This window comes from Ctenopharyngodon idella, chromosome 23 (assembly GCF_019924925.1).
Source record: "Ctenopharyngodon idella isolate HZGC_01 chromosome 23, HZGC01, whole genome shotgun sequence".
Lineage (NCBI taxonomy): Eukaryota > Metazoa > Chordata > Actinopteri > Cypriniformes > Xenocyprididae > Ctenopharyngodon > Ctenopharyngodon idella.
Genome location: NC_067242.1, coordinates 18,807,483 through 18,835,015, shown reverse-complemented (window position 1 = coordinate 18,835,015; position 27,533 = coordinate 18,807,483). Strand labels below are relative to the sequence as shown.

General features: G+C 37.4%; 1 protein-coding gene across 2 annotated transcripts in view; it reads left to right on the top strand.

Annotated features, from left to right (window-relative positions):
- The window catches only part of sema5a (sema domain, seven thrombospondin repeats (type 1 and type 1-like), transmembrane domain (TM) and short cytoplasmic domain, (semaphorin) 5A), a 162,030-nt gene that overhangs the window by 69,533 nt on the left and 64,964 nt on the right, over positions 1-27,533 (top strand). For both annotated transcript variants that reach the window (XM_051882593.1, XM_051882594.1), the window contains exons 5-7: positions 17,478-17,540; positions 22,907-23,005; positions 26,635-26,848. In XM_051882593.1, coding sequence (XP_051738553.1) covers positions 17,478-17,540; positions 22,907-23,005; positions 26,635-26,848 — 376 coding nt within the window. The remainder of the gene's footprint in view (positions 1-17,477; positions 17,541-22,906; positions 23,006-26,634; positions 26,849-27,533) is intronic.

Below are 27,533 nucleotides of genomic sequence, written 5' to 3'. Positions count from 1 at the left end.
GAAAACGCCTGCGCTTCTGGATCATGTTTAGATATGGATTCTTTTTTGACCTATAGAGTTTTAGCCGGCAACGGCGAATGGCACGGTGGATTGTGTTCACCGACAATGTTTTCTGGAATCCCATGTTGTGATTTCCATTACAGTAGCATTCCTGTATGTGATGCAGTGCCGTCTAAGGGCCCGAAGATTACGTGCATCCAGTATGGTTTTCTGGCCTTGACCCTTACGCACAGAGATTGTTCCAGATTCTCTGAATCTTTGGATGATATTAGATGATGATAACTTCAAACTCTTTGCAATTTTTCTCGGAGAAACTCCTTTCTGATATTGCTCCACTATTTTTCGCCGCAGCATTGGGGGAATTGGTGATCCTCTGCCCATCTTGACTTCTGAGAGACACTGCCACTCTGAGAGGCTCTTTTTATACCCAATCATTTTGCCAATTGACCTAATAAGTTGCAAATTGGTCCTCCAGCTGTTCCTTATATGTACATTTAACTTTTTCAGCCTCTTATTGCTACCTGTCCCAACTTTTTTGGAATGTGTAGCTCTCATGAAATCCAAAATGAGCCAATATTTGGCATGACATTTCAAAATGTCTCACTTTCAACATTTGATATGTTATCTATATTCTATTGTGAATAAAATATAAGTTTATGAGATTTGTAAATTATTGCATTCCTTTTTTATTCACAATTTGTACAGTGTCCCAACTTTTTTGGAATCGGGTTTGTATATTATTTATTATTATTGTCCACTAAAACAAAGTCATGTGGTGCAACCAACATGAAGGGGGGAAAAAACAGAACAAGAAATGTTAGAATATTCTATTTTTATAATTTTTAATAAAATATTTTATTTATTAGACTCTAGCATCCCCGTAACTCAGAGGAAAAGTGGTTAAGTTTGACCTTTTAATGACAAGATACTTAATTATTTGTGACCCGTGCTGGCAAAATGAGTCAATATGAGCAAATTTTCAAAAATGAGTTATTGTTAGCCTTCACATTCTCTATTAAAAAAGCTTCACAATGATGTGTGATTTGTTGGAACCTGTTTGAAGTCGATAGAGTCAGCAAAAGTCCATTTTGAGAAATATCAAGTTAAAGTATTCTGAAGGTTCCAAAACAAAATCACCTAGTGACCATACTTTAAAATCCCTGGTAATATCACCAAATTTGGCACAAACCAAGTCAAAACCCATATCTATAGGAAATATATATATATATATATATATATATATATATATATATACAGTTGCAAGAAAAAGTATGTGAACCACTTGCAGAATCTGTGAAAATATTAATAATTTTAACAAAATATAGGAGATAATACAAAATGCATGTAATTTTTTTATTTAGTACTGTCCTGAGTAAGATATTTTACATAAAAGATGTTTACATATAATCCACAAGACAAAAAAAATAGCTGAATTAATTAAAATAACCCCATTCATAAGTATGTGAACCATTGATTCTTAATACTGTGTGTGGTTACCTGGATGATCTACGACTTTTTTTTTTTGTTGTTTTGTGATGGTTGTTCACGAGTCACTTGTTTGTCCTGAGCAGTTAAACTGAGCTCTGTTCTTCAGAAAAATCCTCCAGGTCCTGCAGATTCTTCAGATTTCCAGCATCTTTTGCATATTTGAAGCCTTTCCAGCAGTGACTGAATGATTTTGAGATCCGTCTTTTCACACTGAGGACAACTGAGGGACTCAAACACAACTTTTAAAAAAGGTTCAAACATTCACTGATGCTCCAGAAAAAAAATATGATGCATTAATAGATGGGGGGTGAAAACTTTTGAAATTTGAAAATCAAGGTAAATTGTATTTAATTTGTCTTCCGGGAAACATGCAAGTATCTTCTGTTGCTTCGAAGGGCAGTACTAAATGAAAAAAATGATATTCAAGCGAAATAAGAAAAATTTGGACCTCTTCCTCCTGTTCAAAAGTTTTCACCCCCCGACTCTTAATGCATCGTGTTTCCTTCTGAAGCATCAGTGAATGTTTGAACCTTTTTTAATAGTTGTGTTTGAGTCCCTCAGTTGTCCTCCATGTGAAAAGATGGATCTCAAAATCATTCAGTCACTGTTGTAAAGGGTTCAAATATGCAAAAGATGGTGGAAAACTGAAGAACTTTTGGGACCTGGAGATTTTTTCTGAAGAACAGAGCTCAGTTTAACTGCTCAGGACAAACAAGGGACTCATGAACAACCATCACACAACAAAAAAACAGTTGTAGATCATCCAGGTAACCACACACAGTATTAAGAATCAATGGTTCACAAACTTTTGAACTGGGTCATTTTAATAAATTCAGTTATTTTTTGTCTTATGGATTATATGTAAGCATCTTTTATGTAAAATATCTTACTCAGGACAGTACTAAATAAAAAATAACATGCATTTTGTATGATCTCTCTTATTTTGTTAAAATTTTGCACATTTTCACAGATTCTGCAAGTGGTTCACATACTTTTTCTTGCAACTGTATTCCACTTTTTTTGTTTCATTATTCCACAATTGTTTAACATTAATGAAACAGACAGCATATATTTTGACCTACTGTACCAAACGGATCTAATATAATGTTACACATCAGATGTTTTCCCCAACAGTTAACCAAATGTTCATTTAAACATAAAAGATAATGTTTGCGTGAATAGGCCTACTCACCTAGACAGATTTTTTTGAAATACTGTAATTCTGTGTATATGTGCATATCGGGATCACGTGCAGTCTGAGGCATTTTTGTGCGCCCGCTTCAGATCTGTCAGTCAGCGCAAGTAAAATCTTTTTGTTTACATCAGCATGATTTTGAAAATCACATTTCATTGGTTCAGACTCTGACATGGCAAACGAGACCATGGTTTGTGTAACATTAGCAACACATTATTAGCGGTTTGATAACAGTCAAGCAGAAGGATAATCATATTAATGACCGTTATGTGTCCGATGTTGTAAAGATTTGATATCATTGTGCAGCGTTTACTTCAGTAAGTTGACCGAGTGGATTTCTGAGCTGGCGTGAGCGAGTGGAGGCTATGCTGATTTGCATATTCATTAATCTGCATATATTAAATGAGGCAAGGGTGTAGAGTTACATTCAAGCTATTTTAAGGCATGAAGAATCACAGGGGAAAAAAAATTAAATATGTAATTTTGGTGATCAAAGATGAATATTAAGGGATAAAATTATTGACTACAGGGGGACTTTAAGAATTCATTTATGATATTTCATTAAAAAACACATTTTACCTTAAAAATAAATGATTTTGAAAATGAATGACTTTAGGTGACTTTGTCGCTTGTCACTTGGAAACGCTGCTAGTGTGAACAATGCTTTAGACTCGGGCATCTCCAGATGTTCTACTTCTATAAAGGCCAGGACTATCAAATCCTATTAATGAGCCCAGTTTAAAAGGCAAATGGACCTGAAAGAAGACCTGCATATCTCCCAAATTAGAACTGATTCCCTTAACAAATTTCAAACATAATTACCCAAGAGTAACTGCTGTCCTGTGATAGCTGCAGCAGGCAAGTTACTGTACGTTCTCTCTCCTATTGCATTGAACATCTTATAACCCTGTAAATAACCATCCAAACATTGACATGTTTGGAAGAAGTAGACTCTTTTCAGGCCAGTCAAACACTGGCCGTTTAACAACTTAAACATCATGGGGGCTCCTCAAAAAGGCTGACCTCCTGGGGAAAAGAGCAAACAGACCAGACCCAACTTTTGAGATGCCTTTTGTTCTGACCTGCTCACAGGGAACCACCATCACAAAGATGAGCCCTGCCATTCCTCTTTGGCCAATCCTCTCCTCCTTAATAGAATTCCTTCTTGCCTCACAGAATGGAGTGTTGTGTGTGCTTTTCCTTTTTGGTCTTTTAATGCCCTTTGTCACTTCTACAGCTGACTTTGCTGAAGGTTTCTCTGAAAAGAGAAATGCTCTGATGAGATGTTTTGATGAGAGGTTCCCAATTTAGCTTGACCCAAGGCCCAGTTCCATTGCGGTGTGCAAGTACTTGTAGGTTGTTTGTGCTTTTAAGCATTCATGACTTTGTTCTTGGGTAAAAATGACAGTATTGCATAAATGTAGTCCCCTTTCAAGATTTTTGTGTGGTTTTGGTATCACATAAATTATTAAATATGGTTTATTTAGAACCTATGTTTCTGTCTGTGTTTCTTCTCCTCTTATACTGTGCAACAACTTTCAAGGAAAACTGGTAATATCACAGGCAAGGGGATAATATGAATGATGCCGGCAATATGGTGCAATGAGCGAGAAGTCCTGAGACCTGAGAAGGAAATGACCTAGAAAGTACTGCTTTTATCCTTCATTGATCTCACAGAATAGAGCTTTCAGTAGCAATGATGCATCAGCAATAGGAAAAATAAACCCGCAGAGTGACCCATCATGTGTCTGCAACACCTCCGCTAGTGTTTAATAGCACAGGTTTGTGAAGCATTAAAAGTCTTTTAATGGAAGGATAAATGTGGCAGCGCTATAGATGTATATTGTGATAGTATATAATCATTATATGTACATGGGCAGGGCACATTTTATTTCATGGACCATTGTACAAAAAATGGGTGTCCATCCATCCATCCATCCATCCATCCATCCATCCATCCATCCATCCATCCATCCATCCATCTATCTATCTATCTATCTATCTATCTATCTATCTATCTATCTATCTATCTATCTATCTCAACATAACGTGCTGTGACAAACGTAAAGGCTCAGGGAAGAAGGAGGGGGGAACCGGCAAATGATAAATGTAATTTTAATAAGCATTTTAAAATAACCATAAACAACAAAACAAAAGTAAAGCTGCAGCCCCTCATGGTCGACTGTCGCATGAACTAAAACTAAACAACAATGTAAAGTCCAGGTCTGGTCCTCTCTCGTCTTCTACTGTCGTCACTCCCTATTTTATCCTTCCGGCGCTCCTCTGTGGAACTCGAGACCGGTGTGATGCGCAGGTTACACTCATTAAAGGGGACCTATAATGCCCCTTTTACAAAATATAATATAAGTCTCTGGTGTCCCCAGAATGTGTCTGTGAAGTTTCAGCCCCACAGATCATTTATTATAGCTTGTCAAATTTGCCCCTATTTGGGTGTGAGCAAAAACACAGCGTTTTTGTGTGTGTCCCTTTAAATGCAAATGAGCTGCTGCTCCTGGCCACTTTCCAGAAGAGGGCGGAGCTTTAACAGCTCGCGCTTCGGTTGCTCAACAACAACAAAGCTGGACAATCTCACGCAGCCAAAATGACGATTGTCAGTAACGGTTCAGCCTTACATTGTTCAAACCGGAGTCAGACACTGATGGAGAGACTCTTTTAGAACTTTTAGAATGCATTTGAACGTTTCTGAATGTTTAGTGGATACATTAATGTAGTTGCTGTGGAGTTGATTCAACTCATCGACTTGCATGTGCCGTCACGTTAATCTTTTGTGCAAATCCAGCTTTGAATTGACCCTAATTTGTGAAGCAGTCTGATGTAAAATGACAGCATGGCAACAACACTCTACTACAACAACTCTTCCTCTTCTCTAAAGCAGCCCAACATGGCCTCACCCCCTTCGTTGCGTGTTATCGGGGGCAGGGTTTATGTAAATTTTAGGGTTAGTGATGTCACTTACCCAGGAAGAAGCTTGTTGTAGTCCCTACCAGCCATTTGTTGTAGTCCTTAAACAGAGAATTTTTTAAAAGAAAATATCTCCCTTTGCATTGAACTTTGAGCGTTGTAACTTTGCAGAGGTTTTTATGCTCTAACAGCAACATTACAGACTAACTAAAGTTAAAAAAGTTAAATCATAATCAATCACCCCTTTAACACTCGCGCCACCAGCCTCGCTCCCTTCCCATTGCTCTCACACTGCTTGCCACATATACATTATATCCCAACATATACAGGGATATAAAGTAATGGAATATTGTATTAAAGATTGTACACAGTGCATGTGCTGTTTTTATGCAGTGGTATCAGATAGAGCTGTTTTCTGTATGGGTGACTGTAGATTGAACTGTTTTTTAGGGATAAAGGTTACCGTATATTGATCCAAAATGAAGTTTGGCATCATAATTTACCATGACTTTAGTTTCCTAGAGGTCCCATCGCAATAATGAAAAGCAGATTTAGATTAGAATTTGTTGAAAGAAAACTCTTTGGAAGTTGGTCAGATATACTTTAATCAGAAGTGAATGTCTCAGATGATTCTAATTTTATTAGAAATCTTCATAATAGAAAAAAGAAAGAGGTCACGAAGTGATATACACAACGAAATAAAGAGTGGTGGAAACTGTCAGTGCAAATATGTTGAGATACTGAGTTTGCAAACTCACTGACAGGTCCAGATGAAGTCTCCTAATGCTTGTCCTCTGTGTATCGTTATTGTTCTGTCAGGTTGTCATCCACAAGAGAGATGAGGAAAGCAGTTTTCAGATGTGATTTCACAATGTAAACCTGCTTATTGATAGACAAACTTCAGATGTACAAATCTGCATTGGATTTTTCATATATATATATATATATATATATATATATGAAAAAATAAAATAGCTGTTTAAAGCTTTTCTGATTTTTTAAAAAAAAACAAACATCTTTTTTCTCTCCACAAAGAGAAACCCCATGTTTTTGTCCACATGGAGAAACAGAAGTCATGAAACCAGGTATAGGTGTTTTTTTTTAATGTATTTGCATAGGAATGCTATGATGGTGAATAGAAAATGCACAGTGTATATACACCGATCAGGCATAACATTATGACCACCTTCCTAATATTGTGTTGGTCCCCCTTTTGCTGCCAAAACAGCCCTGACCCGTCAAGGCATGGACTCAAGTAGACCTCTGAAGGTGTGCTGTGGTATCTGGCACCAAGATGTTAGCAGCAGATCCTTTAAGTCCTGTAAGTTGTGAGGTGGGGCCTCCAAGGATCGGACATGTTTGTTCAGCACATCCCACAGATGCTCGATTGGATTGAGATCTGGGGAATTTAGAGGCCAAGTCAACACCTCAAACTCGTTGTTGTGCTCCTCAAACCATTCCTGAACTATTTTTACTTTGTGGCAGGATGCATTATCCTGCTGAAAGAGGCCACAGCCACCAGGGAATACCGTTTCTGGCCTGTAACAATGCTTAGGTAGGTGGTACGTGTCAAAGTAACATCTACATGGATGGCAGGACCCAAGGTTTCCTAGCAGAACATTGCCCAAAGCATCACAATGCCTGTGCCGGCTTGCCTTCTTCCCATAGTGCATCCTGGTGCCATGTGTTCCCCAGGTAAGCGATGCACACGCACCCGGCCATCCACGTGATGTAAAGGGTAAACGTGATTCATTAGACCAGGCTACCTTCTTCCATTGCTCTGTGGTCCAGTTCTGATGCTCACGTGCCCACTGTTGGCACTTTCGGCGATGGACAGGGGTTAGCATGGGCACCCTGACTGGTCTGCAGCTATGCAGCCCCATATGCAACAAACTGCGATGCACTGTGTAGACACCTTACAGTAGCTTGTCTGTTGAATCAGACCACACGGCCAGCTTTCGGCTTTCGGCTTTCAGCTTTTGCATCAGTGAGCCTTGGCCGCCCATGACCCTGTCGCCGGTTCACCACTGTTCCTTCCTTGGACTACTTTTGATAGATACTGACCACTGCAGACCGGGAACACCCCACAAGAGCTGCAGTTTTGGAGATGATCTGACCCAGTCGTCTAGCTATCACAATTTGTCCCTTGTCAAACTCGCTCAAATCCTTACGCTTGCCCATTTTTTCCTGCTTCTAACACATCAAATTTGAGGACAAAATGTTCACTTGCTGCCTAATATATCACACCCACTAACAGGTGCTGTGATGAAGAGATAATCAGTGTTATTCACTTCACCTGTCAGTGGTAAAGTTACGCCTAATCGGTGTATAATTACAAACGTTATGCATTGTATTGCTTGTATTGCTGAAAATGTTCAAATAATATTTCCTTAAATGCACTTAATTTTTTTTATACATAAAAAATACTGACTCCTGAATCAGTGTTAATGTAAAACATCATATTAGTTGTAATGATCTTCAATGGCAAGGAAATATAAACAATGGCCTCTTGGAAATGTAGATTCTTATACGGAGTCAATAGGATTCTCAAACCTAGATGGAATGAACAATACAGCTGCTTTCTCATTTGTCAAACGGCAGAGGTGCTCAAAAAAGAGCAGCTCTATTGTTCGCTCCTTATGGTCTCGGTCTACCCAGAGTCCACCTTGCTCAGCCGATTTTCCTCTGTCAAGTCCGCTCTCCCTTGAGCATTTTGCATATTGTACAGTAGCAGCACTCCTAGCGCCACTGATTAATTGCCTGAATAAATGCATTGTAGTCACTTCATTGTATTTCAAGCTTGACAAATGAAAGCCAGAGTCTGTTTCCCCAGTACGCCTCTATTCAGGCGAATTGCGAGAGTAAATTTAAATCAGTTGTTAATATGCAACAGAGAAATTGCCGTCTTTATTACTGATACATATGTATAAGTTTAACACTGTGTCATTAAATAATTGAAGTATTTTATTCTAAGTGAACGAGATGAGGTCTAGTTTTTCAGGGGTGTGTTTCCCAAAAGCATTGTTAGCCATTTATGGTTGCATGTTATATACATGTGGCATTTCCCGAAAGCATACTTCCAACTACGGTTGTCGAGCTGTGGGTAGAAGCATATTTTCTTTGTAACGTTGAATTGATCCTGCTCTTGGGCGCGATAAGCAAGATAACATTCAGTACATTGTATTAGTAATGAGCGAAGCTTCGAAACCCTTTCAAATAATTTGTTTTAAACCAGTTATTCTGAGCATGCATCAAACTGTCAAAATCACATGATTTGAGTAGGCTTTGTTATGTCAACTGTTTCGAAACGTTTTGAAATTTCAATGGTTCGCTGCTAGGGGGCGATGATCTCTGAACCCATTAAACCAGTGTCTTTATGGTTTTTTAAAAGTTTTATAAATTTGTAGGCATTTTTAATGACACATTTGTATAATAAAAAGGAAGGGTTTTAGTTAATAGTCTCTTATTGGCATAAATGATGAGAATTTTATTTTTGAACTAAGCCTTTAATTGAATCAGTTAGCAGACGTTATTACTCCACCACCTATTTAACGACATAATAACAAAATATATTGTTGAATGAACGTGGTTCAAACAACCGAGGGAAACAATTGTGACTAGCTAGTTCATTTTTCCACCGATGCATCATATTATGGTAGTTAAGCGGCGAGTTATATCTTTGTAGGGGAAACACATCCCAGGATAGTCTGGTTTACTTTTGGCAGGCTCAAAAGAAAATAAGCACAGACGCTGTGAGGTGGCTTCTTATCTGAGTGGCTTGTTGACCGATCGCCTCAGGTTAGACCTGCATGCCCTATGCACCACAGCTAGCCTGCTGTGTCAATTCAGCGCACATGCACTCATAATGCTGTGCTGCTCACTTACTCTCTATTTAACGCAGCAGTATAGCTCCTCAGCCCATGGCAGCTGTCTCGTTTGAAACATACCAACCCCGACCTGCCATTTACATTCACACCCACAGCAAATATGGTAATCATTGTGATTTAAACCGGTGTTTAGCAGTTTGCTCTAAGGGGATATGCCCAAGAGCACAATTCAACTCTCCGCTGTACTTACACACATGCACCAGTGCGTTTGGTTCAGCAGAAATAGAGCCATTACCGTGATCGATGATTTTATCATGTCAGCTAGTTGCGTGGTGATTTTGTTCAGCCGTGACTCTGGATCTTTTGTTCATTTTAATCTTGTTTATATTTTATTCAGTAGCACCGGAATGGTGAGTGACGTTGTGAACTCATGAATATTAAATAGCACGAACTGATGTTGCTAGTTAATATTCCTAGACAGTTTGTCACATTATTTGATTAATATACATAAATTTAACCATCACTTTGGAACTATTCATAAACTGATTTCCTATGCAAATGTACTTGAATTGTACAGTATTGAAAAACACTATTCTGACAATTTGCAATTTACTTTTTGACCTTTTTAAAATATTTAATTAAGAGTTTTTAAAAATGGAAAGCCAACAATTTACATAAGATCTATAAAGGAAATAATTAAATCAATCAATCAGTAAATAAATAAATGTTTGCTCACATTGCCTTGACTAACTGACTGACTGACTGACTGATGGATTAATTAATTGATTGATTGATTGATTGACAGCTATATAGGAAACAAGTAAATAAATAAATCAATCAATAAATAAATGTTTGCTCAGATTGCCTTTTAAATGTTATTTAATTCCGTGATGTCAAACTTGAAATGTCAACCATTTAAAATCAAGATAGATAGATAGATAGATTGATTGATTGATTGATTGATTGATTGATTGATTGACTGACTGACTGACTGACTGACTGATTGATCGATTGATTGATCGATTGATTGATTGGTTTTGAAACTTGTGTGCTTTAAAGTTTCAAACAAGTTGCCACATTAGGGATTTGCTAGTAAGTTAAAGCGCACAGCTGATTTCAACACACATTTGAGGGTAGATGTGCATAATTAGACTTATCAACGCATCTGATGCTCTTGATTTCACAGGAGTTCATGAAAAGTGTTGTTAACAGCATTTAGCTGTGATATTGACTTTGGCACATTATATCATTAACTTGCCTTTTATAAGCAATATAAACCCAAAGTAAAAGAGACAGATTGTCAGTCATGTATTTCATTAACCTCTCTTACTCACCGTCACTAAAACAATTACATGCACTGATCAACAGAACACTTGTGCTAATTTCTGAGGGCGGCTGTTTCAATTGCTTCCAGTTACTCAGCCATTTAAATTCATAAAATAATGAACATATGAGCTCCCTTTCAGCGCTCTACATACTGTAACTCCATCAGATGTCTGATTAACAAGGGACTAGGCTTGGACTGTGGTCTTATATGCCAATTACAGTCTGATAATGGCTACTTAGCAACATACTCCAGTAAATCCTGATGGGACTTTTTTCCATTTACATATATAATGAGTGGAGATGTATTGGGTTTTGGTAAAAGATCACTTTTGGCTAGAGTTTCAGTAATAGATGAGGTTTCAATCTCATTTACAAGCCATAGTTGCAGGGCAGGATGAGATCACCTTAAATTTCCACACTTCAGTGCACCGTAATTATGAAAATGCACAGTTAATCCAATTGAGAGAGATGCAATATTTTGTCATCTGTTGACTGTTGCCTCACATGCTATTTTCACCAATTGTTGAAATGAGCAGAATTCATTGAATACTCAAAGCGTGCCTGTGGTTGCATTCTTCAACTCAGATAATAGAAGCATGCACAACAGAAATGCTTGCGATCATTTATGCATGCCTTGTTTTGTCTTGGCAATGTAAATTCCAGGCAGAACTCCGAGAGTGCCGTGTGGTGGGCGACTAAACCCACACAGTGCTGACTGGCACTCTTTGGCCCACCTGTTCCTGACAATGACCGCTCAGTTATGGGGTCTGCACCCGACCATCTGGAACAATGGAGCAAGTCTACCATACAGAAGCAGTGAAACTGTAAAGACATTAAAGTGTGCTTAAATAACTGCAGATGTTGTCTGTGTTTTGCTGTAATATGTAACCGTTTGAATAGCCTCTAAAGAAAACCTCTAAAAACTAAAAGACAAACTGTTGAAAACAAAAACTGAATTTATAGAGCATTGTATTCTATACCATGTTTCTTCTTTTTTAAAAGTTCCATTCATTGTGGTGCTGAATACAAGTTAAATACAAAGTTAGTTCAAATATTTCTTCTCTGCCAATGAAAATAATTCCAAAAGAAGCCAAAAAATAAAGGAAAACAGAATGGACGTGAAATTGAGCAAGGCAATGGCAATTTCCCCTCTGCTCACACCGTTCTGTAATAACTCCACTCAAACTCCAGTCTATGTTTTTCATTTCCTAATACCCACAGAACATGCAGGTCAAAGTCCCTTTAAAGTAAGTAATTTCACTCGGTGGCCATCTTTGAAAACCCTCTTGGGCAGCTATTTAAGTCATGCAAGTACAGCTCCTATCTCTTTTAATGGGGAAACATCAAATTTTCCAAAGCTGTTCACCAAGCTTAAGATTAAATTTCATATTTTACATTTTGTTTCTAAACGCTCAAATCTTGGCAAAAAAAGATCATCAACAATTTAACTAATGGTCTAAAAACTACAATACAACCTAATATTACAGAATTGCTCCTCCAGTTTCTCTCTTTTGATTCTTATTAAAGTAGCATGGGTATGTTTGTCATTTGTTGACTGAATCATTGAATCAGTCAGTCAACCCGATTCGTTCAACAACACTGAATTATTCAGGAAGTAAATATCTCTACTTTGCTCGGAGAAGCTGTGGATTTGTATGGAACTATTTTTGTTAGCGGAACAAAACTAGACAATGTCACTGACAATATTGTGTATAAAATGTAAGTTACTTATTTATTGAAATAGTAAAACAATCACAATCAACTGTGCAGCCTTGTCACACTCTCAGAAAAAAAGGTACAAAGGCTGTCACTGGGGCAGTACCTTTTCTAAATTTACCCTTAAAGGGTGCATATTAGCCACCTAAAAGGTGCACAATAGTACCTAAATGGTACATATTAGTACCTAAATGGTACTGTAAACCCTAACACTCAAAATACTTGGTTTGAGTAGGACAAACTTAAATTGAACAAATTAGTTCATTTAAATTAACTGTTATGAGTATTTAGAACTTTCATTTTCTTTCGAGTTTACAGCAATGATATATTTCAAGTAAACTGAACTTTTTCATTGTTTTGAGTTGTATGAATTCATTTATTTTAATTTAGACTAACCTAAGTTTAACTGAAACTGGACTGGGATATTTCCCAGCATGCTTATTCTCTTTTTCCACTCGAAAGAGAGAGTAAATGCTAAAATTAAGTGTTATATAATGTTTTTCTGTGCAAGATTAATGGTAAGGGAGATTTAGTAGTGATTCATGTTTTGTTATGCTAATTTAGAAGAGTTTCTGTTAATGTAGGTTTTTGGAGAGTTACCATTATGGTGACAAGTGGTGCATGCGGTTTGATTTGAGAGCAGGTAAGTTACAAGTTTTAAGTTGCTGTACTCATGTAGTAAGTGCTATACCATGCTATTGTTAAAAAATTAGCATGTTGGCATTTTCTGAATTTTCTAAATAGGGTTTACAGTGAAGTAAATAACTCATTTGATGTGCAAGAACTCAAAATAATAAAGTTAATTAACTAAATATTTTATGTTAATTGTTATCAACATGTATGAGTTAGCTAACTCAGTACTTCAAGTTAGGAGCAATTAACATGTATGAGTAATATAAACTCAAAACTTGATAGTTCTGCTTATTTAAAATTGGGAACATCATAACTCAAAAAAAAATGATGAAAATGACTAATTACCTCAATTTTTTTGACTTAGCCCAACTTATTCGGGTTTACATATTTCCTTTTGAAAGGGCACCACCCCAGTGACAGCTTTTATACCTTTTTTTCTAAAAAAAAAAAGTACAGTCACCAAGTCACAGTCATACTTAAATTTAATTAAGAAAAACTGTCTTGCTTGTGTGATGTTGCTTAAACTGAAATAACAAATTTATGCTGTGTTGGTGTCTACCTGCCTCTTCCCCATTATTCACCTCTGAAAAATCCATTCATCCATTTTCCAAACCAATTTTTCCTCTACAGGGTCACTGGCCTTTGAAAAATGTCTTGTGTTAAAATAACATTCAAGTTGTTAATGGCCAAGTTCAAGTTGGTTAATGGTTACGTTCAGCATTATTACATCATTAAATAGCTCTACTGATGAATGATACTAACTAACGAATGACATTTTTCAGACTATCCTGGAAATTCATAATGCAATTTTCAAAAGTGTAATTTAACCTAATTTGTCAAGGTAATGGTGTAGTAATTACATTTAATTCACGTTTTACGCCATTTTTGCTGAGCTAAACACAACACCTTGAGTGGGCGACTACTACCTCTTAGCAATTTGTGCTGGCACACACAAAAACTGCTTTAAGACATCCTAATGCTGTCCTCGCACTCTGAAACGTTCTGCTGATGTGCAGTTTGTTTGTATGAGTGACTTTCCTCAAAATAGCTGGTTTCTAGCCTGGGATACAAGAATGAAGTCTGTTCCTGTTCCTTCTGTGACTAAGGCTTACAAAAGTTCATGAAATGCACATTTTTAAAAATGTACTGTTGTGCCTCAGTGCCGCTGCCTAGCTATAATTATGGCATATGACAATACGCTCTGAAACATGAAAGGCTATAGTATTCTTTCCTCAGCAAATTCCCCTTCTTTCTGCTCCTTCCTATCATTCCGCTGCTGTTATGTCAGGCAGAAAGTGCTATATCAGTTGCTAATGGTTATTTTGACACATTAAATCATCTTTCATGTCACCATGGATGTGAAGGAGTTTCCCCGTGTCTCCGTCCCTCAGCCTATTTCTCTGCTTTGCGGTGGCGATTTGGCATGAATGGGCCCTGCGGGGAAATTCGTTCAGCAGCATGACTGAGCGAGACAACAGATTTTCAGTCCTGCATTTGCACATTCACACCCTGCCATCTCCTAAGTGTCACTCGTAAGATTCCTCATTGGCCAGAGGGAATGAAAACCTGGATTTTTTCACCTTCATTTAAAACCTTGTAACACCTTTGGTGTTCCCATTCAAAAATGACTAGCATACAAAAAATAAGTTAAACCTCTCATTATACTATATTATCACAAAATACTGGATTCAGTCTTTTTGTCAGCTTGTTTTTTCAATTAGGATAGGTTTTGTATTTATTTTTGAAACTGACTGATTGTATCCCTCATTGATCTGAGCTTATATTGGTCAAAAATTACCATCCATTTAAAAATGAATGGGAAATATCAAAAATAAGTGAAAAATTTAGTGTTCAGGAACGTGTTCATCATGTTCATGTTCACATATGTACATGTGTCCTTGCGAAGATAAAGGCCTCGGACAAAAAGACTGAATCCAATATTTGGTGATAATTTTTGTAGGCCAGTCATTTTTGACTGGGAACACCACAAGTGTAACAAGTTGGAAAAAAATTCCCTGAAAAGTACAAAAATTATCCTCATAATTTTAGAAAGTAGTTATGCCCTGTGTGAGCAAAGTCAGTAAGTTTTAGCTCAATGCAATAACATTAACTAACATTTTCGGAAAAAAGAAAATTCTCTCCAGGTAAAAATGACCTGGACACAACATATGGGTTAATATTAGTCTGTTCAGGGCTCAAAACAATAAGGACTGCCCGATGACCCCCGACGCTCGGGGCAGTTGACAGAAATGTCCATGGCCCATTTGACCCTTCGCTGAGAGTTTGATGGACAGGCAATCTAACCAATCATAGCGCCAAATCCGCCATTATGTCCGAAAAAGCATTCAGGACAGTTAGTAAATTAACGTCGGTGGACTTGAACTTGAAAAATGGTACCGACGTCTTTCCGCGGTTGAAACATTCATGTTTATTTGATGCTACTATTAGGAAGAGATGATTGGTTCACGAGCCGCTTGAACTGAGGCGCTACAGCGATCTGTCACAACACATTAAAGAGCCACAGAATGGTATTTGTTGTTTAAATTTCTTTAAAAATGACAAAATTTGAGACTTTGTTTCATATCAAAAGTAACCTGCTCTGTCTTGTCTGTCGACGCATTGTCAGTGTCCTCTTTGCTCCACGATGTATTTTTCACTGTGTGAGATCATGTGTGGCGAAAGATCGGCAATGCTTGTCGGACATAGCAACAGTAACTAACGGGGGCGGGTCTTTGCGAACGGTCAGTTGGGCCAGTGCTGCATTGTCACAGAAGTCTGATATTTGCATGTGTTTTTAAGTCCTGCCATTTAAAACATTCAAGCGATTTTAAACATACTGAATTGAGTTCTCTTTTGCATCTTCTTGTGCTTTAATGGACAAATACACACAAAATGATGTCATGTCTTAAGCGAACGTAAAAAGTTGAGAAAGAAATAAGATGCATATTGTTATATCGATTTCATAAATTTGGTCTTAAAGTGACAGCAGCCTAATATACCTGCAGCTGTCTGTGTCATGAATTTTAATCAAACAACAAAAGACAAAGAGAAAATCACTCACAGCTCTTGACTGAATAACTTTCGTAGCTTTAACAAGGATTAATCTCTATTTAATTAGAGTGAAGACTTTGCAGTGTTATTTTGCATTTGATTATTCAGTTTCTGTACCTGAATACTACTGTTAGACCTACCTGAAAACCTTATAATGCTGTTTATTTAATTTTTTATTTTTGCTGTATTGTATTTATTTGTGTTTGAACTTTATATTAGTTAGGCTAATAGTTTTTGCTATGGTTGCTGTTGAAATTGGAATTTAAGAATTGTGAAATTTCACATGTAACTAAAATGTTGGTGTCATAATAAGTGTGTCATTAATTAAGGTCAAAAACTATGAAAACAATTATTTTGTTTGTTTGTTTGTTGTTTGGTTGATTGGTTGGTTGACTGGGCCAGTAGAAATAATCCTTAGGGTTGAGCCCTGCTGTTTCCAAAGGGTCATACGGCTGGGTATGAGTACACTACGTCCTGTTCAGCCTCGGGCCGGTGTGACATAACAATCCCTTCACATAAAGCCATGATCGAAGGCTCTCCAGACAGAGTAACATCTCAGCCAGCAGCCACAGGGCTTCTGCTGTGCTCTAGATCACTTCAAAATGAGGTTACTGTCTAGCCGGAGTCGTGCCACCTTGGGGAATGATAATTTCTTATTAATTTTTCAGTTCTGGAAAGAATAAAAATGGTTGTTGTGCCTCTGTAAGGTTTTCCTTAATTGTTTTTTGATAGTTAGCAGCCTGATTTCACTTGGCAAGCTTAAAGTCTCACATCTGGATCCGAGCCAAAGATCTCATGGTCAATAAATGCGAGGAGCTCATTTGATATTAAAATCCATTTGGAGGCAGTTTCAGACATCAAGCTTGGCATTATTCAGCAGTTCAGTGCCAGCGGTGAAATGTGAATGCAGCCATAGTCTGCGGACGCTGTCATTGTCTCCGGGACCCTCATCTCTCAGTGAAGGACAGCACACACGCTTCCTCTGAAAAGCCTGTTGTTTTTCCCAGAATGCCGGGGAGCTGAATACAAGTGATTATCATCCAAGATCTGCCTGCTTTCTATAGCCAAGTTCATTTATCCTCCCAGTGACAATCGATGATACCTGGCTAAACATAGAGATTCGATTTAAAAAAAGAGTTTCTTTTACACTTAATTCTAGAGCTCAGTAAATTCAGGAATCATTTTGAAGCATAAATCAATTGGCTGATGTAGCAAATCTGTTTTGTGTTTTATTAATGATGAACACACACCACTTGCCAATGTTAACAACAAAACATATAATTTCTCTAATGTTCTTCTTCATGTGTGTCTGTTTACAGGAGGCTGAATGGCATTGCGATGAGTTTACCAAAGGAGCCTGTTTCAGTCGGGGCAAATCAGAGGTAAGTATTTGTGTAAACTCCACAAAGATTTCACATTTTGGTTAAATACAATGTGTGAATTATAAAAGGAATTTTTAGGGGGATCGATTTTTGAGTTAATTTTGGGAAGCAAAATATGCAAATGAAATTAAATTTGTACCAAACAGGAACTACATTCTGTAGTATACCATATAAAATTTTGAGGTAATTTTTATTTTTATTTTTTTTTAAAGAAAGTAATACTTTTATATAGCAAAGATGCATTTAATTAATCAATTAAGATATGTATAATGTTATAAATGATTTCTGTTTAAAATAAATGCTGTTCTTTTGAACTTTCTATTTATCAAAGAATCCTGAAAAATGTATTATTGTTTCCACAAAACTATTATGTAGCACAACTGTTAAATTGATAATAATATGGTAGCACTTTAATTTACAGCCCTGTTCCCCATGTACTTACTATGTACTTATGATAGTAATTGTAATAACTGGGTAATAACTAGGTACTAACCCTGAACCTACCCCTAAACCTAACCTTACCCCATGTACTTACCTTATATTACTCAGTACTTTCTTGGGTAAGTATACTGTAAGTACATGTAAGTGCACATACTGTAAAATAAAGTGCAACCAATAATATTACTATTTTTTCTGTATTTTAATCAAATAAATGCAGCCTTGGTGAGCATAAGAGATTTTAAAAACATTAAAAAACTGTACCAACTCCAAACTTTTAAACAATAGTGTATCATTGAAATTTGAATTTAAGGAAGTAGAATTAAAATTATTTAAAATTCAAAGAAATTCAAAGAACCCTAATAAGAAAAAGGAAAGACAAACCTTAAATTCTGCATTAAAAAAAAAAAAAAAAAAAATGTCTTAAGTTTGAATGTTTTATAGGTCTTACAGACAGGCATTATTGTGGACCAGGGTGGGAAAACACTTCACTTCCCAGAATGCCATTACCTGTCATACTTCCTGACATTCCACTTCAACTTCTTGTAAGGTGTGGTCAGTTTAATTCATATTTAAAGGGTTAGTTCACACAAAAATGAACTCACCCTCATGCCGTTCCAAACCCGTAAGACCTTCGTTCATCTTCGGAACACAAATTAAGATTTTTTTGATGAAATCCGAGGGTATCTGATCCACACATAGGCAACAACGTCATTGCACTTTTTGATGTCCAGAAAGGTAATTAAAAACATGGTTAAAATAGTCAACGTGACTGGTTCAACCTTAATGTTATGAAGCGACAAGAATACTTTTTGTGCGCAAAAACAAAACAAAAACAACAACTTTATTCAACAATTTGAACCGTTGTCATTCGTAGTAAACTCAGATACCCTCGGATTTAATCAAAAATATCTTAATTTGTGTTCCAAAGGTGAACGAAAGTCTTACAAGTTTGGAACGGCATGAGAGCGAGTAATTAATGACTGAAATTTCATTTTTGGGTGAATTAACCCTTTAACCCATGGATTAAAAAGTTGCCAAATTTTAAATTTTGAAATTTGCCCAAACCTGCTAGACAAACGTCAACTATCTTTGTGACTTTTTAAAGAAAACATGTTTTTAAAAAAAGTTTATTGCAATATGTATATCCATGTATTATAATCATCTATGTATCATGCATCTATTTATAACCTATTTATGTTTTGTTGATATACCGTCCAATACTGATCCCAACAGAAAGCACTCAAGCAGCATCCTGCTGCTATAGTAACCGCCTCAGGCAATGCGATTTCTGTTTCCATTTGGCGCCACATGGAAATATGAGCTAACTAACTAGTAATCTGACCTTTATGGTTACTGAAACATTGTAGTATTTTTCAGACCTTTTGTTATGACTTCCTTTGGTGGGGGAGCGGGAAGTGAATTCAAACCTCCAAACCCCACTGTAATTCTCAGCTAGAACGAAGGTTGTTTTAAATGTTACCTGTACTTAAGAAAGCAATTGCCCTCCTAAAATAGCAAACCCATTATTTATGACACCACTCTTGCTCAGGCATTCCCATGTCTCTTTCACTTTGCTATGGAGTTGTTTCCATGGCACAATGCAGCAGCGACTCCCTTGTGTTTTGAAGGCTGACTGAATCAGATCAGATTTGTGCTACAAAATGTTTCTTAAATCTCCTTAATATTTCACTTACTCCAGCTCTGTCAAACATGAGATGGAGGGTCCCCCTTTGCTTTATAGTATGCTACACTGAGCTAAGCCATTCTAAGTCATATGGGAGCTGTATAGGGGCTGTGTTGCAAACCATCCTTCCAGTCTGGGCCGAACCCCAAGGTGTATTTCGAGTGCGGTTTCAGCCTGTGGAAACTGCCCCACGAGTGTTTTTTTAATTCGCTCGTGAAACGTGTTCTGAAGCCCATAATAAGATGGATTACTCTGACCAACATGTGATTGTAATTCAGAATTCCAGGAGGTGGCTGTTGTAACTTGCTTGCAATTGTGAAGCCTTTCTGTATTGACTGCACATATGGTAGCTCAGAATATCTTTAAAGTAGTAGTTCATCCCAAAATAAAAATTACATTTGGTTCCAAAAAAAGTAATTCCAGTTTTGTATGACTTTCTTTCTTCTGTTGGACACAAAAGATGGCATTTTGAACGATGTGCTGGTTGCTCTTTTCCATGCAGTTACGTGGAAGATTTTCAAGCTTCATAAGGTACACAAAAGCACTATGAATGTATCAAAAAGGCCTGTATTCCAGATGCTTTTATGTCATATGATAGCTTTGTGTGACGAACAGACCAAAATTCACTAATCTTCCCCTCCAGTGAGCTGTTAACCATTGTGACCAGATCATTGAACTCGATCACTCTGTATCATTCAGACCAGTTCTGTGAACTAAATCAATTGATTCATTCATTTTTTTTATTATTATTATTTTTTTTCACAAATCAGGCATCACTGCTTCTCTTTCTCTGTTTGAACTTCTTTCATGATTTCACAAAGCTGTCATTTTATTGTTTTGGTTGCACTTTAGTTTACAGTATGTGTACAGTGTACTAAACTAAGAAAGTACTGGGTAAAAGAAGGTAACTACATGGGTGAAGGTTAGGTTTAGGCGTAGGTTCAGGATTAGTACACAGCAAAATCACCAGAGTTAAATCAACTCTGCTCGGAGTACATATGGTCCCTCTCTAATTAGTGTTAAAGTAACACTGAAGTAGAGTTAAAGTTAATGAGATAATTAAGTGATTAATTAAGTGATGAATGAGCATTATTGATGAACACCTGCTGTTAACAAGCAGAATCACTGAAGAAAAAATAATCCTCCTCTGCTGAGATCTTGAGCGATATAATGTCTTTTATCTTCAGGTGATTTCATCTAAGACTGTGGCTGAAGTCAGTTGTAGTTCTTGTGTTTCTCTTTTCTTCATTGATTCTGCTTGTTAACAGCGGGTACCTAGTTATTACCCAGTTATTGGAATTACTATAATAATTACATACTATGTACATGGGGAAGAAGATATAAAGTGCTACCATTGTTTCAGAAGATTTTAAATATAGTATGCTATTTTTATAAACCATTTGGTTACACTTTATTTTACAGTGCCGTAGTTACATTGTAATTACTCAAATAAGTACTGAATAATATTAATTAACTACATGTACTTTCTATAGAGTTACAGTTAGGGTTAGGGTTTGGTTTAGGGTTAGTTACTTGTAATTATGATTAATTTACTGTTATTACTGTAGTAAGTACATGTAGTAACGTGTAACTACGGCACTAAAATAAAGTGTTACCGACCATTTTTATGATACTTTGATATGAAGTTTGAAAGCCTCAGTCCTAAAAAGAGTGACCAGTATGATTCTTCAAAATTCTCCTTTTGTGTTTCACAAAAGAAAGTCATACGACCTTTGGAACAATGTGAGGGTGAGTTTTCTACTCCTTTTAAGACTACAGCACTTTTTGATTATTTTACACATCATAAAGCAATATGAAAAGGTTTTTTTTTTTTTTTTTTTTTTTACAAAACATTATCTTTAATTGAATTCTATGAGAAATTGTCTTTTTCAACCACTGTATCTGGTTTCTGGAGTTTGTTCCCTCAAAAACAAAGGAAAGTGTTTGATGGAGTGAATGGTGTTCTGTCGACTTCATTTTGTTTATAATGCAAACAGTGCATAACAGCCACTATATTACACTATGGAGTGTAGCCATCTGTCAGGGGTTTTCATAAACATGTCACATCATGATGTGGTAGGCATATTAAATCTCAGTTTATTTACGCATACAGCAAAGCACTGCCCCCAGCCAAATTGCATTAGCAAATGTAAATCATCCTTTTCTTTTCATGACTCCGCTTAGTGCAGGGAAATGAACAGTTTCACGAGTTAACAGCCATTCTGATGAGGAAATAAAGTTGACCCCCTCAAGCACTGCCTTGAAACACCCTTAAATCAACAGAGAGAGAGAGAGAGAGAGAGAGCGACGGGGCAACGGTTTCAAGTACTTGAGACAAAAGTGATTTACTGGCTCAAAAAGCCTTGTAAAAATACACTGAACTGAAGAAGTACAATTCAAGAAGTCCTGTAGCTGGTCTAATATAGAAAAATATATATTACAAATGTAACAGCTTCTGTACTGCTTGGGCTTCGCATTTCTGGAAGTTGGCTCTTTAAGGCAAGGCAGTTCACTCAGTGGCCATCTTGAAAACAACGAAGGCAGATATTTTTGATGTAGCTAATATACATTATACTAATTAAAACTTTTATTCAGCAAGGATACATTAAATTTGTCAAAAGTACCAGTAAAGACATTTACATTGTTGACACAGATTTTTATTTGAAATAAATGCTGTTCCTTTTGAACTTTCTATTCATCAGAGAATCCTGGAAACATGTAATCACAGTTTCCATAAAAACATTAAGCAACTGTTTTCAACATTGATAATAATAAGAAATCTTTCTTGAGCACAAATCAGTTTTATTTCTGAAGGATCATGTGACACTGAAGACTGGAGTAATGATGCTGAAAATTCAGCTTTGACATCACAGGAATAAACTACATTTTTACCTTTAGTAAAATACTTTTTTTTTTTTTTTCGGCAAAATTTTGCATTTGTGATGGTCATCAAGATCGTTTTGAAACAATACATTTTCAGTTTGCAATAAATTCATGTTTAAAAACTGTATTTTTCAAACTGATCCATTAAACATTTTAGAATAAACAAACTCTATCAAAAGGATAATTGGCTCTTTTAAAAGAAAGGCCGGATTTCTATTTGTAGTGTGTTATGACTTGAATTGGTGTGTGTGTGTAATATATATATATATATATATATATATATATATAAATTGCTAATAGACAAGACCTTTGCTACACAAACATGCCTTAATATATCTTCCCTTATATCTTTTCACAGGAGGAGTGCCAGAATTACATCCGTGTTCTACTCGTCAACGGTGACAGGCTGTTTACATGTGGAACAAATGCATTCACTCCTATTTGCACCAATCGCACGGTAAAGTAAACGCAACAATACATTCAATATAATGCAGAGGCTTCCTGACCTGATGTTACGCTAACTTTGTCCCAAGCTCTCTCTCTCTCCCCCATTGACCTCTTTTGACATTTTCATCGCCGCGTGGGCTGTGTAGCATAGCATGTGGTATTTCAACCAAAGCCTGTGGTTTATTTCAATAAGACTTTTGTTCGTGCTTCACCTCAAAAGAAGCTTTCTTGAGATCTAGACAAAAACCACAACAAAAACAACAACTAAGGCCTATTTTTCTAATAAATTGGGAACTTGTAGTATCTTTAAGTCCCGTGTCCTTTGTGGAAAGTTCACACTTGTTATGCAGGTATCGTGCGAGCATTTGCACTTTATCTTTGACAAAATTTTTCCAATGCATGGGTTGCAGCATAGTTGCTAGCTATCGCAATAAGTGCCACTCAGTGCAGCTGATTGAAAGATAAGCATCTCCATCAAGCACATTTACTGACATCCCCCATTATTCCTCCTCACATCTCCTAGTTTTCATTCATGCATGTAAGTCTCTTGAGCTTGAATCCCTGAATTTGAATGACTGGATTACTCTTCTATCCTTTCCTCAAACCTGATAATGATGATGACAGTCGATTCGCGTACGATGGCAATCATCTCCTCGGTGGCTCTTTGAAGGATGGCAGGAATTATTGACTCAAAGCTAAATCACCCCAGGGATTTACCATCATGAGTACCTTGTGCCAGCAGGAAAGGACTTAGCGCAGCCAGGAAGGCACGAGCGAAAAGTCTCCATCGTGTCCTTGTAACAACGCCAGTGAAGCTGCTTCTTTAAACAAGCGGCTATCGAGACTGTAGTGCCGCTCGGTGTGTAGCGCAAACACAGCTGCCGGTGTCCTAAAGAGGAGTCTTTCAACCCTCTCCATTAATGTGCATTATGGGGTACCGTGTCAATATCTATGAAAGCTTCCGAATGCCATTTGTCAGAAGGTGTTCCATCAATAAACGCCTTTCATCTTTCTTCGCGCCCAAGAAAAGGCACATCCGTTCAGGCATTGGCTCGGGCAGAAGTATCTCCCTGGCACCGGCGCTTCAAAAAACTGCCTCGCCTTGCCAAACATGCAAATTTGCCTGACTTTATTGCCAGATAAATGGGCTCCGGGGTCCTGAAGGAAGCTGAGACACTTCCAGCCATTCGCGGAGGTTTTCTTCGAGCCAACATCAAGGATAATCCCCCTTTACATTGATTACACAGGGCAAGTGTTGTGGCCGTCAGCTGCATGTAAGATAAAAGCATTCAAGAGAGGCCACACAGGATCTAATCCGCCTTCGGGACAGACCGATAGGTTTGAACACAATGCAGTATGTCAGATTTCCTGCTACAAAAATAAGCTAGTCACTGAAGGCATGACATTTCGAGCTGCATAGATAAATTTGCTGCAGCTTGAGATATATTGCTCAGTCCCAAAACCATTCAGTTGTCATTTTTCTAGTAACAGATACCAGATGCATAAGGAAGGTAGGAACATCATTATAACAGAAGCTTTATTGGATTTTTTTTTTGTGTGTTTTTGATGCTAAATCGTTTCAATGCCATTTCTTGACACATTTTTAAATATGATGAACAGGATTTGGCTGCTTTCAAAGTGCTCTTCAAAATCTCTCCCTTGTGAAAAATGGAAGCAGTCCTTTAAATCAGTGTTTCTCAGCATTTTTGACTTCAAGGCCCCCAATTGACCGTTCGCAAAGACCCGCCCCCTTTAGTTATTGTTGCTATGTCCGACAAGCCATGCCGCTCTCACGCCACACATCATGTTCTCACGCAGTGAAAAATACATTGCGGAGCAAAGAGGACACTGACAACGCGTCGACAGACATGACAGAGCATGTTACTTTTGATATGAAACATGATGAAAAATGATATGAAGTCTCAAATGTCAAACAATAAATACTGTTTTGTGGCTCTTTAATGTGTCGTGACAGATCGCTGTGGCGCCTCTGTTTCTAGCAACTCGTGAACCGATCATCTCTTCCTACTATTTAATTTATATAACATCAAATAAACATTAATGAACGGAGGAAATGTCGTTTCAACCGTGGAAAGAAGTCAGTACACACCATTTTTTCAAGTTCAAGTCCACCGACGTTAATCTACTAAGGCTGAATCCCAAATGGCACCCTAAACCCTCACGGTCTTCCTCTGAGTCTGCACTTTCGTGACGTAATGCCGCTTTGACTGCCAGGTAAAGTCCTCTGTGTAGCTCGCAGACTTGTGGGCTCAGCTGAAGTGCGCATCGAGGGCGCATAGCGGCCGCAAAAGGGCCACTCGCCAGCACCCTTCTGAAACCTAAAATGATGAATGCAACATCCTACGGTCTCGTGGACTTAACGGACATTCGCACGCGGCAGCCATTTTAAGTCCACAAGACCGAAAGTGCATAGAAGTGTGCCATTTGGGATTCAGCCTAACTCCCCTGACTGCTTTGTCGGACAAAATGGCGGATTCGGCGTTATGATTGGTTAGATCGCCTGTCAATCAAACTCCTGGTGAATGGTCAATTGTCCACAAAAATATTCCAAGGCCCTATGACTTTTCCAGTCTAACATGATTTGCTGGATATTTTAGAACTTGGCAAATATGCAAATGTATATGTATATTCATTATAAAAGTGCCCATGATTTTGACTTACTTTTCTGGGTCTAGAAATTATAGTATTAAAATGAGGCTTCCTCGTATATCCAGGTTTTCCAAGAAGCGGCAATCTTGGTTTTTCAAAGACATTTACCTTTACATTTACATTTATGCATTTTACAGACACTTTTATTAAAAAGCTACTTACGTTCCATTCAAGGTACACATTTTATCAGTTCTTGCTTTACCTGGGAATCGAACCCATGATCTTGGTGATGATGCTCTATACTGTTTGAGCTATAGGAAGACAAAAAACAGTGAATTCAACTAAGAAATGTCAGTTGTTTTTTAGATGTTCTGGCTTATTGAAAATCATTTCAAAGCCTTCTTTGAGGTTGAGTCTAGTTGAAAACCACTTCTCCGTTTGTCTGCATGAAGGAACAGACATCGGTTCAAAAAACATGGACCAACACGAAAAGTCATACTCGCTTCCTGTGGTGGCATATCCCTTGTGCTTATTGTATACAAATGGAAATTACCTCCTTGCCATGGTAGCTTCCCTTTGCTGGCTAAATGTCACGCTAAGCAAGAATCAAGGCTTTGCCGTACTGCACATAAGGACAGAACGGGTGTGTTGCGAACGATTAGCATTTAGCCATTGCAGCCGCCACAAGCCGTGACAACCAAGTAATGAGATAAACATTTTTGCCGTCTCACAAAATAGCACATGACACGGCTGGAAGTAGGCCAAGCGTTTCCACAGTAATAAATGATTCGAACGGTGAAATAGTTTTTAATGCCATATCAGCTCCTTACATAAACAAAATTAGAACTTCTTCGAGGTTTCCGTCCGTAGAAATGTTTGGACATATTTTCTCTGCTCAAACAAACTAATATCGTATATTAGGTCTGGCTAGATTTGTTTTTTTGTATTTAATCTATAAGATATTTACTAGCCTTTCAGGTACAAGAATTGCAGTCTTTCTGAATTCAATTTCTTTGTTTCTCTGCACAGCTGACTAACCTGACCGAGGTTCATGATCAAATCAGTGGGATGGCACGGTGCCCCTATAACCCTCTGCATAATTCCACCGCCCTCATCACTTCCAGCGGGGAGCTCTATGCCGCCACTGCTATGGACTTTTCCGGCAGGGACCCGGCAATCTACCGCAGCCTGGGTGGACTTCCTCCTCTGCGTACTGCTCAGTACAACTCCAAATGGCTTAATGGTATGCCTTAGCTATTAGATGAAAAATGCTTCCTTGAATTATGACATCACAAGAAAAAACTAAAGCCATTAATAGCAATCAAGTGAATAATTGTGGTTAAAGGTTTTGAGAAAATGTCATTTCATGAAAATTTGGCATAAGTTGTTTCTTTAAAGGAATAGTTCACCTAAAAATGAATTTCATCATTTACTCACACTTATGTCATTCCAAACCTGTACGACTTTCTTACTGCAACACAAATAAGATGTAATGATATAGGGGGTGCAAATGTGACAGATTTTTTTATTTTATTTTGGGGTGAGCTGTTGCTTTAAGTAGCACATCTTTCTTTAAGAATGTAACTTAAATAATTGTGCATAGTTGGAAAAGCAATATATATATACTTATGAACCTTTAAAATCAATCAGTTGAATTTGTTGTTGACTTCAAATGGTGTGTTTCAAATCAAGCTTGATTTTTTTCAACTTCTTCAGTCATATGAGCTAGACAAATTAGGCATATGCCAACAGGAATGAGTTTCACGACATGCCGTCGTCTTCATAACTCATGAACACTACGCAAAAATGAATTCAATTTTAGTGTTTTTAGTCAACAGTTGATGTCCATCTGGCTTGTGGAGCAAAACCAGTTGAAAACCACTGGTGTTTTTGTGAAAGAGTATTTGCTTTTTGGCGCAAGAACAAAA